The sequence below is a fragment of the Mus musculus genome, chromosome 6 (genome assembly GCF_000001635.26).
Source record: "Mus musculus strain C57BL/6J chromosome 6, GRCm38.p6 C57BL/6J".
Lineage (NCBI taxonomy): Eukaryota > Metazoa > Chordata > Mammalia > Rodentia > Muridae > Mus > Mus musculus.
In genome coordinates, this window is record NC_000072.6 from 50,297,972 (window position 1) to 50,313,431 (window position 15,460).

Genomic DNA, 15,460 nt, shown 5'->3' on the forward strand with positions numbered 1-15,460 from the left:
TCCAAGAATTCTATCAACAAGCCACGCGCCAAGCTCCACATAATCTTTGAAATATTGTTTTATTAGAACACAGCCCTACCCTCTTCTTGAAATATTATCCATGGTTGCTTTCATGTTGAACAACTGGGCTAATTGCTGAGGCCTTGTGGTCTGCCAAGCCAGCAGCATCTGCCATCTGCTTATTATGGGTAAGCTTGTTGACCTCAGCCATTGGGGTTCCCATCCCTTTTTAGACAGTTGAGGGATATTCCATTGTGGGTATGGATGACACTTGCCCCACTGACAGGCAGTTAAGCCGCCATTATCTCCATTAGGAATAAAGCCTATGTCCTTAGTGATATTTTAGTTATTTTTTTCAGAGGCACGGTTTTGATTTTGTTGTCATTATTAACTTGCCTAGGCTGGCCTTGAACTTGCAATCCTCCTGTCTCAGTCTCCGGAGCGTTAGGATTACAGGTCTGTGTCACTGGGACTGGCTCTCTCAGTATTTTGGAATATAGACCTTTGTCCTGCTGCTGAGATTAGTCCGTACAGCCTTCCAAAAGCTGCCCCTGTTGTCCACACCAATAAATAAACCTGGGGCCACACCAAACAATAAACCACTGGCTGTTGGACAGGAGTGGACCCTCCAGTCTGCATCTGCTACAAAAGCTGCAACCAAACCCCCAAATCACACCGAGCTCTGCCAAGACTGTCAGGAGGGGCAAAGGCCCCATCTGGAAGATTCCACCGGCTCCTCATTCAACTCCTGTGTTCTCTGGGCTTCTGTTTCTTCTCAGTTAAAATAGGGAAGAGCGGATAAACAGCTACAATTGCTCACAACCATTTTACAATTTTAAGTATATTTTAAGCAAGACCCTCTCAATGATTGATTGATTGATTGATTGACTGGGTTTCACAGGGTAGCCCAGGCTAGACTCAAACTCTTACCAATCTTCTTGCCTCAGCCTCCCTCGTGCTGGCATTATGAGTATGACTGTAAGTCACTCATGCCTAGCTCCAGAAAGTTATGTGAAGAGTGAAGACCAATCAGGCCTTCCAAACTCAAGCACAAGTGTATTGGAACTGCTGATTCGAGGCCCAGGTACTTCACATCCTACAGCAGGGCTGTCATCAACTAGCCTGTCCTGAGAAATCTATCCATGCTAGCCAGCAGCCTCAGCTGCAAATGGGACAAGATGGCCCAGCACTGGGACCAGCTCTGAACGTGTCCCTTCTTCCGCTACAAGGAGGCAGTGCTGAGCCACTGGGGAGGAGCAGGAGAGCCAAAGGGGAAGTCCCCAATCCTGTTTTGGGACAGTCATGAAGAAGTACACCCCACCCCCACCTCCTCCAGGCACAAACCTGAAAAACCGGGGCTGGTGCTCCACACCGTTCTCCTCCAAGACCCTCCGCCGCTCTCTCTGCAGCTTCTCGATCCTCTGCTTCTGAACCTCAGCCTCCTCTATGTTCCCTTCCTCTAGAAGCCTGGGGATTGAGGGCAAAGAGGAAAGGACTGTGCATTGAAAATATAACAACCAGCCAGTTCTGGGTACACGACGGAGTATTCAAATTTCCAGCACCCAGTCTCTTCCTCCCACCTCGATGCAGCATTCTGAGTCAGGAAGAGGCTGACCCCGCTGTGAGCAGGCGATAGTTACAGGGTTCAAGATTTCTATCCAGAGGGAAACCCGAAAAACCCATGTCTGTCTTCTTCCCTCGCTCTCCCATCACAGGAGCCCCACATCACAGGAAATGTTCATTTCTTGGGTACATAGTTTTCAGCTATAAGTAGATATTCTTACTCCTTCCTCTGTTCTAAGGGCACAAATGGTGGCAAAACAGCTTTGTTTTACTTTGTTTTTTACTTAACAACAGATCGTAGAGATCTGTGCACAGTAGCGCCTGGACGTCTTCATTTTTAGAAGCTGTATTCAGTTTTGTGGATGTACCTTAATTACATGCTCTACATATAGGCATTGAGTTGCGCTTACTATTTTTAGTGTTTACACTTCATGTTGCTGTGAATGACTTAGGACCACCGCCCTTTATACACAGGGAAGTGTATCTGCTCAAGAAACTTCCAGACTTAGGATTGTTGGACAAAAGCGAATCTTTAATTGCTATATTATAAAACTATACTTCATAGGGAGTTCAAGCAATTTATATATCCCTTTTATATCATATAATATTTTATAATATATAATCCATATTATAGCATGCTGTTACCAGCCATCTTTTTTTTTTTTTTTTTTTTTTTTTTGGCCAGTCTAAGAAATGGTATTTTCACCTGGTTTTTGTGCCATGTTTAAGAAACATTTGAGTTTCTTGTCTGTGAACTGTTCATTCTCCCAAGTCCACTTTCTCCCCTATTGAGTGATGTCTTCCTGACTCTAGACCAAACCCGCACTGTAAGGTTGTAAGTACAGACTCATGTTGATCATTGTCTTGGAGCTTGGGTATGCCATTAAGGCTTTCTTACACAAATCTAGATTGTACACAGCCATCTTTCCTTTCATGTGGCCTTTAGATTTCGAGTCTCAATTTCAGAAGGTTGGGGGGGTATTATTCTGTTTTACGGAGTAGGAATCGGAGGTTGGGGAAGATGGAAAGCCTTGTCATAGACCACACAGCTCATGAATCAGAAGTGAGATCCAAATGCACTAAAAAGAAATTTAAATCGATGGGTCAGGAAAGCAGGGTGCTTCCATTATTCCAAATAAACAGTAAATTCTTTATTACTACACGCAGTGAAAGTCTTCAAAGTAGCCCCCACTGCTTCCTCTTTCCTGGTACTTCAATAGAAATGGTTCCGTCCTGGTGTGCAAGCATTTCATGCCCCCATTTTACCCTTGTGTTTCTGATGACAGTACCCACCTCAGACTCCAGGTGGCCAGGCAGTTGTGAATACCACTGTTTGTCGATTGTTTTAAATGTCTCTGGAGAGAAAGATCTTTGAAAAAAAATCCTTACCTTTGATCTGGTCTAAACCGAGTGTCGGTGGGTGGTAATAAAGACCTTGACAAAGGATCCATTTCATTTAACTCTAGTGCAAACTGTGTGAAGCCATAATACTGCTCATAGCCTTTCGGCATGGGATCTGAAAAAGAAATAAACCACCCAGGTCTAATTCGCAATTCATTTATGTTCGTTTAATTCCGCCACCGTTTTCATCTCAGATCAGCTGTGTTTCATCTCTAACTCTAAACTGTTCCATTTCTATTAAAATATTCTGACTAACAAGCGGCTACCGCGCGTCTCTCCGTAGACTTGCCTGTCTGAGTTTTCTATCGCAGGGACTCACAGTCTCTTTGCCTTGGTCCTGTAGTGAATTTATTCAGTGCTGTGAAGCATCCATACTGTATGAACTATCACAGAATTTGCTATTCAAATATACACACCAGGGGCCTCCTGAGATGCCACTCAAGACTAATGAGCTGAGCTCAGAACCTACACGGTAGAAAGAACTGACTTCTGCACAAAGCTGTCCCCTGACTTCCACATTTTTGCTGTCATGAATACCCCTGCACTCATATCACACACACACATACACACATACACACATGCAATGATGTTTTAAAAATCAAATGAATAAAGTCAGAAGGCCCTATCTTAACCAGCTAAACTCCCACTGCAAAAGGACCAAGTTCATACAGCGAAACTAGAAGCCCTTGCAGCTGCGATTGTGCTGGCCCTGAGGGTGGTCAATACGAGTATTCTTTTCTTTCCTCCTTGACTTTCTCTTCATCAAGCCTCAACCCTTAAAATCTCACATCGCAGGGTTGGAAGACTAGATTCTAATTTGCCCTAACTTTCACCTCAGCTAAGAATCAGGATCAGGTGCACACCAGGGAGATCCAATACAGACTCCAGAACTTCCCTTTCGGCCTTAGCCCTTGCTGGCCACACATCCACATAGGAATGTCTTCCGTGAACTTTGCCACAGACACGCTTTTCGAAGCTTTCAAGACTCACTGGCAGCCAATGCCATTCTGGGTATCTCATCCTAAGCTTGAACGTGAGAGCGAAGCTCCATGCTGTGCTTTCCAGCCGAGACCCCCGCCCACCAGAGGGAAGATGGTTTCCTCCAACATGGGCCAGGGGAGCTGGAAGCCCACGTGGAGACACAGTCAAGGAAGAATGGTGAAGATCTGACAGTAACCCACGAGAGGCTGTCAGCAAATGAGAGACTGGCATGCAGCCTTGTGGGTGCCTCTGAAGCTAGAACGGCAGCTCCTGGGACACTATTCCAGTTCCACAACAGCCTTGAGGATGGAAGAAGATGCGGCTGCAGCCTCCTGTAAGGGACACCACTGACCCTACAGTCACATCTCTTCCTAACAGAACACAAGCCCAACTTCAGGTGAACGTGTGTTACATGTTTCCTCCTTGGTCTGTGTCTCTGATTCCAGTAGGCTGCAGAGGTAACAACACGGGGCCATCACCCCTCAACTTATTATTAAATTCCCACCTCAACCCCCAACCCTTCTCTCCCTCGTTTAAACAGACTAACCCCATTCTTAAAGGCCTCATCTCAGGACAACGGTTTAAGAAAACGACTCCAACTTGGAAACAGGCTCTTTTTGGATCTGAAGACGAAAGGGTTGCTGGTACAGCCGGGGCTTCCACCACTTTCTTGACACAAGTGCTCCAGGGGGAGTGTCCTTCTGGGACTACAAGGGGGAGACTGGGGAGGCTTTTGGGGTTGGAGCAATTGGGGGATCCTGCATGCTTTGGGAAGCCTAGGCCACTCTGTCATTTCTACGGACAGTTTGCTCCAGAATTACTTGCGTTTTGCTGTTATTCCAACAAGGCCTGTTATGGTGCCATGTGTGAACCCCTAGAGCCCATCAGGCCACCCTTGGGTTGGCAGTGGCTCCTTTCTGAGGTCCCAAGGACCCAGAACAACTGAGATGCTGTTGTAAGCATGAGAAGGATTTGACAGACCGGCCAGTAGCACTAACCTCATTCAAGCAATGGCAGCTAGACACAGAGCAGCGCTCCCCCACCCCCGCCCTGAGGCAGCTACTCATCAGCTATAAGCTTGGGGTCTGGCCGACACTCACTTGCTCTCCAGACGCATGTGGAAGAGGAGGCGCCGCCACAGTAGATGCTCTCGTGCCATTTCCCAAACAGCCGGTGCACAGCCTTCCCACTGCGGTCGAACACCGTGCCTTCGATCTCGTGGGCATTAGTGCTCCAGTACTTAGCCTAGGACGCAGATGAGAAGTCTGGGTGGGACTCTGGTATTCACTTATTACAGGTATTGTGAAAGAAAAAGGAAGCAAGATAAAGATGTGAGGCCGGGTGTAGGGGTGCTCTTCGGTAAGGAAGGCAGGAGTTCAAGGTTATCCTCAGCTGCAAGGTGAATGGATCAGAGGCTGGCCTTGACTTAATGACGCCGCGTCTCCAGGGAAAGGAAAAAAAAAAATAACGCCACAATAGTGTTTCTATATGGCCCGTTCTGGGTTGTTTATTTTGTAAACAAATACAAATTATATGTTTTTATCATCTAAAAATATTTTAAACTATGTACACATTGTGGAATGGCTAACTCAAGCTAATTAGCATGTTTTTACCTCACATTTATTTAGGTGAGAGCACTTGAGAAAGTGGTTGGCAGTTTTCAAGTCTATAGATACATTGTTAATGGCTCTCTTGACTTTGCAGAGAGATTGTATCCTTTGATCAGTAATTTCCCTAGGCCTCAACCCTACCTCTGGTAACTAACACCCTACTTCCTGTTTCTAGGAGTCAATATTTTTTGTCCCACTTACAGATGAGGTCATGGGGCATTTTTATGGGCCTGGCTTATTTCACTTTGCACAGTATCTACATTCCTTTATGTATATATTGCAAATGACAGGACTTCATTGTTTTTACGTCTGAGCCGTATTCCATTCTGCCTCGATGCCGTATCTAAGTGTTGATGGCCCCGAGGCTGATCCCTTTGCTCCGGTGAACAGCGGTTCCATGAACTCAGGAGTGCAGATGGCTCTTTGGGTCTTCATGTCCTTTGGCTGTCTACTCAGAGAAGCTTAGTGTTTTGAGGACCTCCATCCTCCCTGAAGGCCATGTTAACGCCCATCCCGTGGCAGTGTGCAGGGGCTCCCATCTCTTCAGTTCCTCTCAGCATTTTGGTGCCAGCTGTTCTAAGCAATGGTTTTACTTGGTATTTCCTGAATGACATGACGAGTGATACTGAACGTCCACTCAGCTGTTGGCTGTTCGCTTTTAGGGATGATTTTAAAGGTACTTTTGTTCCCCCTTTTCTGGGAGGCAGGCTCACTGCCACCTAGCTGTGCTTCTAGCTCTATTTGCCTTTGTTGAAAACAGTGGTGTGTGTGTGTGTGTGTCTGTGTGTGTGTGTGTGTGTGTGTGTGTGTGTGTGACAGCACACACATGGAGGTCAGAAGGTAACTTTCAGGGGTCACTTCTCTCCTACCACGTGGGTTCTGGATGCCAAGTTCAGATCCTGAAGGCCTGCAACCAAAGCTTCTAACCTCAAGCCCGGCTTGCTGCACTTTCCGTAGCATCTTCTCTGAGATGGGATCTTGCCATACAGCACTTACAATGTCCTCCTGCCTTACTCTCCTGAGTCCCCAGGGTTGGTGTGACTGGGGTGCACGTCCATACACTCCATTCACCCACTGTTTCCTTGCAACTGAGTTCCATTTTATGCTTTGTTCTTATCAGATTACAAATATTTCCTTTTTTGCATGTGGAAATCCAGTTGTCCCAACAGAATTCTTGAAGAAACTGCCCTTTCTCACCATGCGTTACTCGGATTCTTTTTGAAATCAATTAAATATAAACATGTGGCTTTATTTCTCCGCTTTCTAGCTTCCTCCCACAGCCTAGCTAGGCTCTGGATTTAAACAAAACCAAACCAACCAGCCAAACCAAACCAGAACAAAACTTCTGCTACCCAATGTAAACTGCAGTTAACTTCCTATTTGCAGCTTGTAACCCAGTAACGCACATTTGCAGAGGTGATGGACTTTTTCTACTTTTGTTTCACGTGACACAGGAACACAAAACTCAGTTCTTAGATTCTGCCAAGTATCGAGTACATTGCAAGTGCTATCTGGCCAGTGCATTAGGTGCTGCTCCACCATGTCACTGTGACTAATGCCTGGGAGCTTTCACTTCTGCAATTTAAAATTAACTCATAATTCTTTTTACTTGAAGAAAACAGTCATTTGCAGACCAGTTAAAGAGGTTGCATAAAATCGCAGTTTGTACTACTTCCTCCATTCTAGGCCCAGTCCAGCAGCAGGGCCCTTGTACAAGCTACTTCCTCAGTATCTATCAATGGTGGTCTGTGAGGCAGCCTGGCTTGTGGCTTATTTTGCCTCAGTCCTGGCTCATCCCATCTCCCAGGCCCATAGCTCAGTTCAGCCTTGTTTATGCAGTACCACTCGGCAGCCAGCAGAGGGAGCACTAACTCCCTAAAGGTGATGCTTCAGAAATCTCCAACTGCCTGGCCACCCTTAAAATTCCTCATGGACAGAAGGCATTCATTCCTCCATAAATCAAAAGCCCCAGCACTATTCCCAGTGGAAACAACAGCCATATTTGGAAAGCGGGAAATCTGAGTAACATTTCCAGGTCGTTTTCTGCCAGTTCCAGGCTTTGGTAAAATGCAAAGAGAGGTGGGACACATCAGCCTGGAGATGTGAACGGGGAAATTACAAAGTGAGTGCTGCAGCCATGTAAAAGTGACAGGGAAGAAAGGAGCCAGACCTTTATTGGGAAGTAGGGCTCAGATTTTTCCATTTACGATATTTATCAACAAATCAAATGTTGACGGCTAGATGGGAAGTCACAGAGGAGACAGCCATGTCCCCAAACGTGTCTGGCATCTGTGGCTGAATTATTTCAATGTCTGATGCTCATCTCCAAAACCAAACCTCTTTCCTGTAGAATGGGGCATGATGGTGCACACTAGTACTCTCAGTATCTGAGGATGGATGCAGGAGGACTGCTCTGGGTTGGAGGCAAACCTGGACTCAAACACATTAACGCATTCTTTCTCTGGTCCCGGAGTAGACGGTAGCTAAGGAAGTGAGCACACTCCCTTGAGCCGATGTGGACAGCTATTCTTCCTGGACTAGAGGGACACATTCATGCCCCAGGTTGCCTTTGGCTTCTTTCTGAAAAACACGTAGGCAAAGTTTTCCAAGTATTTTTGTACTTTGAAATTTTCTACGAAGTACTGTCATTGCTGGTTTTATGCCTGTCTGCAACCTCATTTGACTTATAAATTATCATAAAAAACCCAGCCAACCTCACAAATGCACCCTGTGGGTTACAGGTGGTGCAGAGGATCCGGTGAAGTCAGACTCAGGATTTTGATCGCAGTCAGGTACAAGCATCTTTGACAAGGGTTTTTGCTCTCAAGCAACTTCATATACAAGAAAGCTTTAAAAGAAAGAAGACTCTAGGAGAGAAAGGGGTGGGGCGAAAATCCAAGAGGTTGGAGAGAGACCCTACGTATGTTCTTGCATCTGTGGCCTTTCCATTTATCTGTAAGGTTCCGAGCCTCTGTGCTTTGAATCAAGTGGCAGTCAGGGCTGGAGGATGAACAGGAACAAGCAGACTTTCACTGTTGTGAAACTACGGGTGTGGAGCAGAGAGACAGAGAGACAGACAGACAGACAGACAGACAGGGACAGAGACAGACAGGTAAAGAAATAACGAGTAAGCTAACTAACTCCAGTGCTAACAAATATCTTGAAGAAAATTTGATCATGAGAGTTGAAGACAGAGTGAGGTGGTGACATCAGAAGAGGAGGCTGGGGAGGGGGAAGTGAGGCAAGAGGGGCCAATGTGGTTGGTGGCTGAGGAGGCAGACAGTGGTGAGAGGGCAGCAGGAGCTGGGAAGGAATGAGGGTGTGTGTGCACGTGCCTCATGCATGTGCCTCACGCATGTGAAGGCCCTGGTATGTGCGTGCATTACAGGGTTGAAAGTGGGCAGTGCTGATGGTGCAGAGCCTTGCAGGCTACTGAAAAGATGCAGACTTCTACTTAAAAAGAGAGAAGGGATGTTGGGGATTGGTTTGAATGTTTTGAATTAATCAGGGAATCTGCCTGTCCAAATGCTAAAGGTCTTTGTCCCCAATTGCTTTCTGATTGATCAATAAAAAGCCAACGGCCAATGGCTGGGTGGAGAGAGAGGGGCAGAACTTTTAGATTGCACAGGCTAGGAACTGGAAGAGAGGAGAGGAGAAGCGCCAGGTTTTGGAGGGAGACAGATCCGATTTAGAGCTGCAGAAGGAAAATCATCCGAAATGTAGGTAAGAAGGAATGTGCACCCCCCCCCCAGAAGGGCTGCCCAGAAGTGTCTTGGGCAGAAAAGACCAGGGGGCCACCCAGAAGGAACAGGGCAGCAAAGATAGATCACAGATTTAGAGGGCGTTGAGTCAGAAGTATTGGAGGTAAATCTATGATAGCTGGGCAGAGGATTAGAACTGTCCAGCCTTTGAGTTAGCCAAGGCATTTAAAAATTAAGCTAATGTGTGTGTGTGTGTGTGTGTGTGTGTGTGTGTGTGTGCGTGCGTGCGTGCGTGCGTGCGTGTGTGTGTGTGTGTGTGTGTGTGTGTGTGTGTCTTTTATTCTAGGATCCAAAGAGCTCCTGGGCAGGTGGCTGGAAGTGCGCGACCCCCCTGGAGCACAGAGCGGTCTATCCCATTTTACCGCTACAGAGGGAAAAGCTCTGTTATGGGACAGCTGGTCATGTCTTTTCCTGTGGTAAAGCTTACAAGCACAACTGTCCCCTCACCTAATTCTTTCTTCCATGACAGAGTCTCATGATATAGCCCGGACTGTTCTCTGACTCCCAATTCTCCAGCCTCAACCTCTTAAATGCTGGAGTTGCGGGTACACGCCACCAAGCCTGGCTTCATTTTAACTGTTCTTAAAAACACAGCTCAACAATATGAAGTGCATCTACAATGTTCTACAACTGTCACTACTATCTGTTTCTAGAACTCTTCCACCTTCCCAAACAGAAACTCCAAACCCATGACACACAGACTTCCTATCCTTCCCTCCACCTGGCCCCTGATACCCCCACCCCTCTGTTCTCTTTCTCTATGAATTTGGCTCTTCTGGGTTTTCACATCATCAGAATCATAAAGAATACACCCTTTCATGTCTCGGTTATCCACTTAGCGTAATGTCGTCATGTATCTGTGTCATGGTCCCAAGAGTCTCCCAGGCTCTGCCCTCGGGGCAGATGGTAGGCGAGGCAGGTGACAGAGTGGGAGGCATCCCGTGCCCTGGGCACATGGCACTGCCTCAGCCCGCCAGCATCAGAGCGCGCTCACTCAAGGTACCTTTATGAAGTTCACTTTGCAGTGGCAGGAGTCGTCATTCAGGTTCTTGATGTCAATTTCGCCATAGTGCTCGATCCATCGCTGTCCGCTCAAGATGTTGTGGATGCAGGAGGTTACTTTGTTCCACTCAAAGTGATCTCCAAAACTGAAAGAGAAGAGCAAGTCAAAGATGGCTCCCAGGAGAGCCAGCCACGGCTGCAGCAGCCATCTTAATTTATACAATGAGGCAGGAAACGAATCCCTCATCTGCAGACCCCACATCAAATACGTCTCCAAGTGACATGTGAGCTGAGACTCCTGAGCCAGAAAATACCTCAGCTGCCACCCTCCTGCCTCCTGAAGGCACTGGGGGCTTCAGTGGCAGCTGGTGGCCTCCTGGACCACCAGTCGTGCCCTTCCACAGACGAAGCATTGAGATCCCCATATGAAGGGGATGTTACTAGAGGGAAACATGGGGTGGAGGTCAGGCTCTCAGATCTTGCTAATTACACATTATATCTTTTCCATAAAAGAAGAACGCAGGCATTGCTTACAGAGTTAAGTAGCAACTGTGAGAAAATAGTAAGCAATATTCTAAGTGCTTTGTACATAACATCTAATTTTCCCACACATCCCAGGAGGCAGGTGAGGGCATTAGTGACAAAAAAGGTGTGGCAGCCTGACCAACAGTCACAGGTCACGGCAGCATGTGATTCCCCACAGCCCGGCCTAGGGTCCTGGGGTCTCGGAATTCTGACAGGGAGGCAGGACCACAATGATCAAGAAAATGACCTTTTATCTCAGAAGGAAGCAGAAATGAATGTTTACACAGCTTAGAGAGCTGCTGTCCGAAGGAGGTGCTGCCATCCAGTGAAAGAAATCACTAGACTTTGAGACTGCCAGGGGAGGCTACCAGAACCCACCGCCAGATGGAGTAAAAGAGAAAAAAACACAGACTCCAAGCCAGGGGGTTGGTGAGGCATCCCGCCCCTAATGTAGATCTCTGGCCTGAGAGCTAACATTCCTAACATAGAGAAACTTACGCAGGCAGAGTCACGTGGGTTGTGCCAATCGGGACAATTTCCATGGATTTACCCCAGAATTTATTTTTCCATCTCACATCTGAAATGAAATATCAAATTATCAAGTATTGAACAAGACAGCTAGATAGACACTGTTCATTCCATATTGTGCTAGAAATGCCAACTGGGCACCCCAAAAACAGAACCAGGAAAGCAAAGCTGTAATACAAAGTCCTCTTGAAAGAGTCAATGGCATGAAAGTGGGGTGAAAAAAGTTGCGGTCACACAAACACAGGCCATTCTAGTGTGCTGTAGCATGAGATGGAGTGGGGGTGGGGGGGATGGCTGTATGTCTACCAAAAGCCTTGAATGAGGCTTTTCAGAAGGGGCCATGTGAACAGGGTTTTGTAGAATCCAAATGAGTTCATGAAGCATAGAGAAATCGGTGTTGGGAAAACAGTATTTACAGGGTTAGAGGTATAAGAGAGTCGACTGTGGCTGTGTCCTGAAGGTCTGAGATTATCTGAGGGTTAGAGCAGAAGGTCAGATTGAGGAAACACTTGGTTCTGCAAGCCTGGCTAATAAGTCCTCTTTGAAAACATTCAGGGAACCAGTGTGAAGAGACAAAAAATTGCAAAAAAAAATCAAAGCCATACGGAGAACGGGACATGGGCAGGAGGGGTTAAGAGTGAGGTGGCAAGAGAAGTGGCTACTGTGGCTGCTCAGGGGACAAGCAGGAGTGAGTCCAGCCCCCAGCTGTGGTGCAGCAGATTCTTAAGGGAAGCAGCAAAAATGGAGAATGGAGGGGCAAACAGGCACAGGCTGAGAAAAGGAGGGAATATTTAGAAGCAATGTCAGTCGTCCTAATTTGCGGATGCTGACACTGAGAAGGAGAAGGGAGACTGAGAATGTGAAGCAGGCCCTGACTGTTCACCGCATTGAGACAGAAGAAATGTAGGGAGAGGCAGAAGCAGAGCAGCTAGGAGATGCGTGCCTGTGGTCCAGGTGAGGCAGGTGAGTGGATTCCTCCAAAGAAATCCTGCAAATGGTGGATTTAAAGGAGGCTGGGAGAGTGTGTTTGCCAAAGAAATTGTTTTTGAGGTGATGAAACTATTTTAAAATTAGTTGTGCTAAGTTAAAAAAAATCGCAAATTTATAAACTTTAAGTGGGTAAATGATACAGTGTGTGAGTATTTTTCAATAAAATTGGTATGAAAACTGGAAAATGGAGATTTGGATTTGAGCAAAGACATTAACACACTGCCAACTTATAACACACACAATCTTACAAAGGGCAGGTTTACTTTGCTATGTTTCTTAATGCATCTAAACTGGTATATAATAATGCCAGTTGATGGCAGACTGCAAAACCTTAAAGATACATAACATGAATCTTGAAGTAACAACTAAGGCATAAAACAAAGAGCTATAGGTATAATACAACAGAAGAGACAAATGGACATAGAGACAATATTTAACTAATTCAAAAGTAGGCATAAAAAGAGGAAAGGGGGAACAAGGAACAGATTTGACAAATAAAAGCAAGGCACACTTTAATCACTTACATCTATAATCACAACAAACATCTAAACAACCCAGTTAAAGGGCAGAGAAATGTGAGACGAGATGGGGAAGACTTGAGGATCTTATATCCAGGAAACAGGTGGAACCACCCAGGAAAGAGTGAGGAGGAAAGTAACACAGGGGCCTCCAGGGACTATCTGGAAAAGGCTCTCTTGTTAAAAACAAAAATGCAGACTTTATGAAAACCAAGTGGAAGCACTTACAGGGCCCACGAGATTTATCAGGTGGAAGCTTGGGAGCCTTATGAGAAACATTTCCAGAGGGTTTTAGTGAAAAGTAGACAGATCTTAGGTGAAGCTTCAATATCTAATATCAAGCATCGATAGAAAAGATTAAAGAAAAGAAACAATTAACTTGTACTTTTCAACCAGTAATACTGCCAGCCTCCAGGCAGAGTGAGTGGGAAGTGTTACAGTGTGCTGTTGTAGTTTCAAGTATCACAACGATATGTGCCCATGTCAGTGTGTATAAAGAGTGCACAGGAACCAAATGACAGTGCTGGTAAAGAAAATGTTTTAAAAGCTGATTAGGAGCTGAGGCTGTAACTCAGTTGGTAATTGCGTAGTAGCATGCACAAGGCCTGAAGTTCAGTCCTTGGCACTGTGTAAACCAGGTGTGGTAGTGCATGCCGGGAAGCCAGCACTGCAGGAGGTAAAGCCAGAGGATAAGAAGTTCCAGGCCATCCTAGTCTATAAAGCGAATCTGAGGCTAGCCTGGACTACGTGAGCCTCCGTCCCCAACAAACAAAACCTGGGACGCTCAGCTTCTCTTACTGTACCCCAACCTTCTGAATAAATAAACATTTTACAGAACTAACTCATTTTGGAAAAATCTGAAGCATTATTTTTGTGAACAACTTTCCATCTCCCTCCATCTCCAAATGTAAGGTTTAGGAACATCAATACCAAAACCACCACCCTGCTTGCCTTTCCCAAACCTTTTAGCTTATGTTCTTGAGAACAGCAAAGACAAAGCCAGACAAAAACTATAAACACAAAGCAAGATGACAACAACCACAAAACTTAGACGAAAACCTCCTCCAAACAGCACTCAAAACAACAACAAAACCAACCAACCAATCAAACAAACAAACAAACTGGCCAGTGAGATGGTTCAGCAGGAAAAGGTGCTTGTCACTTATGCCATGAGTTCCATCCTTCCAAACCATGACAGAAGGTAAAAGCCCAGACCTGCTAGTTATCATCTGACCTGCGCACGCACGCACGCACGCACACACATATGTGTGCATGTGCAGACACACAGACACCAAATAAATGGGGAAAAGTTCAGTGGATAAAAGATATTATTAAAAAAAAAAGATGAATAGAAGTCAGGTGTCAACTGTAATTTTAGAAACAAGACATATTTTTGTTTTGTTTTTTGTTTTTGTTTTTTTTTTTTGAGACAGGGTTTCTCTGTGTAGCCCTGGCTGTCCTGGAACTCACTCTGTAGACCAAGCTGGCCTTGAACTCAGAAATCTGCCTGCCTCTGCCTCCCGAGGCAGGGATCAAAGGTGTGCACCACCACGCCCGGCTAAGACTTAAATTTTTAAAAAGCAAGAAACCCATTTGCTGCCTACCCTCTGCTAAAAAGCTGGGAACCTTGTAAATCCTTCAACAAGTGAGGCACTCCGAGAGAAGTTACAGGGAAAGAGAGAGAAAAAGCTCTGAGATGGAACGATGGGGACAGAGGATCCCTGGAGCAAACAAAACCTTTAGTGCTATGAAGGTGGCAGTCAAACGGATCAGCACATTACCTTGCCAGAAAACAAAGTTTCCGGACTCAGCGTGGCAGGCGGAGATAGGTGGGTGGTGGCTGACCTGAAGGAGACAAGGGACAAAACACAGTTTGAGTACAAGCTGCTATGCCTGCCCTTCCTTTCCCTTGAGCTGAGGAGTGAGCAAAGGGGCAGGGCTGCAGCTTGGACCCAGGTGTCCTCTAGGGGGCACTCTTGACATAGCCAGCTCCTCTACTCTGGAGGGAAGGAAGCTGTGGCTGGAAGCCTCCCAGAAGCTTGGCCCAGCCCTCAGGTGATGAAGACACAGGCATGATTTGAACAGTATAACATAAAGACAGGGATGTCTGAGGACTGCACCCTCCCAGCCAGCACTGTGTTTGATATGCTTTGAAAAGACCTGCAAGGATTCTGACTAAGCGGTCAGAGTCACTGTTTAGAACAGCTACTTCTTTTTTTTTTTTTTTTTTAATTAGGTATTTTCCTCGTTTACATTTTCAATGCTATCCCAAAGGTCCCCCATACCCACCCCCCCCAATCCCCTACCCACCCACTGCCCCTTTTTGGCCCTGGAGTTCCTCTGTACTGGGTAGAACAGCTACTTCTAAGTAACAAAATACGATGTCTCCCTAAGGGCTCAGAAAACTGAATCATAAAGTCCAGACTCTTAAGTCACTGATGAGGTCAACCCAAGATAGTTCTTAAAACAACAACAACAACATATATTTATTCATTAACTTATTGTGCATGTGTGTGTATATGTACGTACACACACTTACATACCATGGCTCATTTGGCAAGTGTGGAAACCATTTGTGGGA

General features: G+C 46.0%; 1 protein-coding gene across 13 annotated transcripts in view; it reads right to left on the reverse strand.

Moving 5' to 3' along the window:
• Positions 1–15,460, reverse strand: part of Osbpl3 (oxysterol binding protein-like 3) — a 163,028-nt gene that overhangs the window by 4,645 nt on the left and 142,923 nt on the right. For all 13 annotated transcript variants that reach the window (XM_030255598.1, XM_006506630.3, NM_001347213.1 and 10 more), the window contains 6 exons: positions 14,661–14,724; positions 11,342–11,420; positions 10,320–10,464; positions 5,046–5,190; positions 2,953–3,079; positions 1,345–1,467 (listed from right to left, as the gene is read on the reverse strand). In XM_030255598.1, coding sequence (XP_030111458.1) covers positions 1,345–1,467; positions 2,953–3,079; positions 5,046–5,190; positions 10,320–10,464; positions 11,342–11,420; positions 14,661–14,724 — 683 coding nt within the window. The remainder of the gene's footprint in view (positions 1–1,344; positions 1,468–2,952; positions 3,080–5,045; positions 5,191–10,319; positions 10,465–11,341; positions 11,421–14,660; positions 14,725–15,460) is intronic.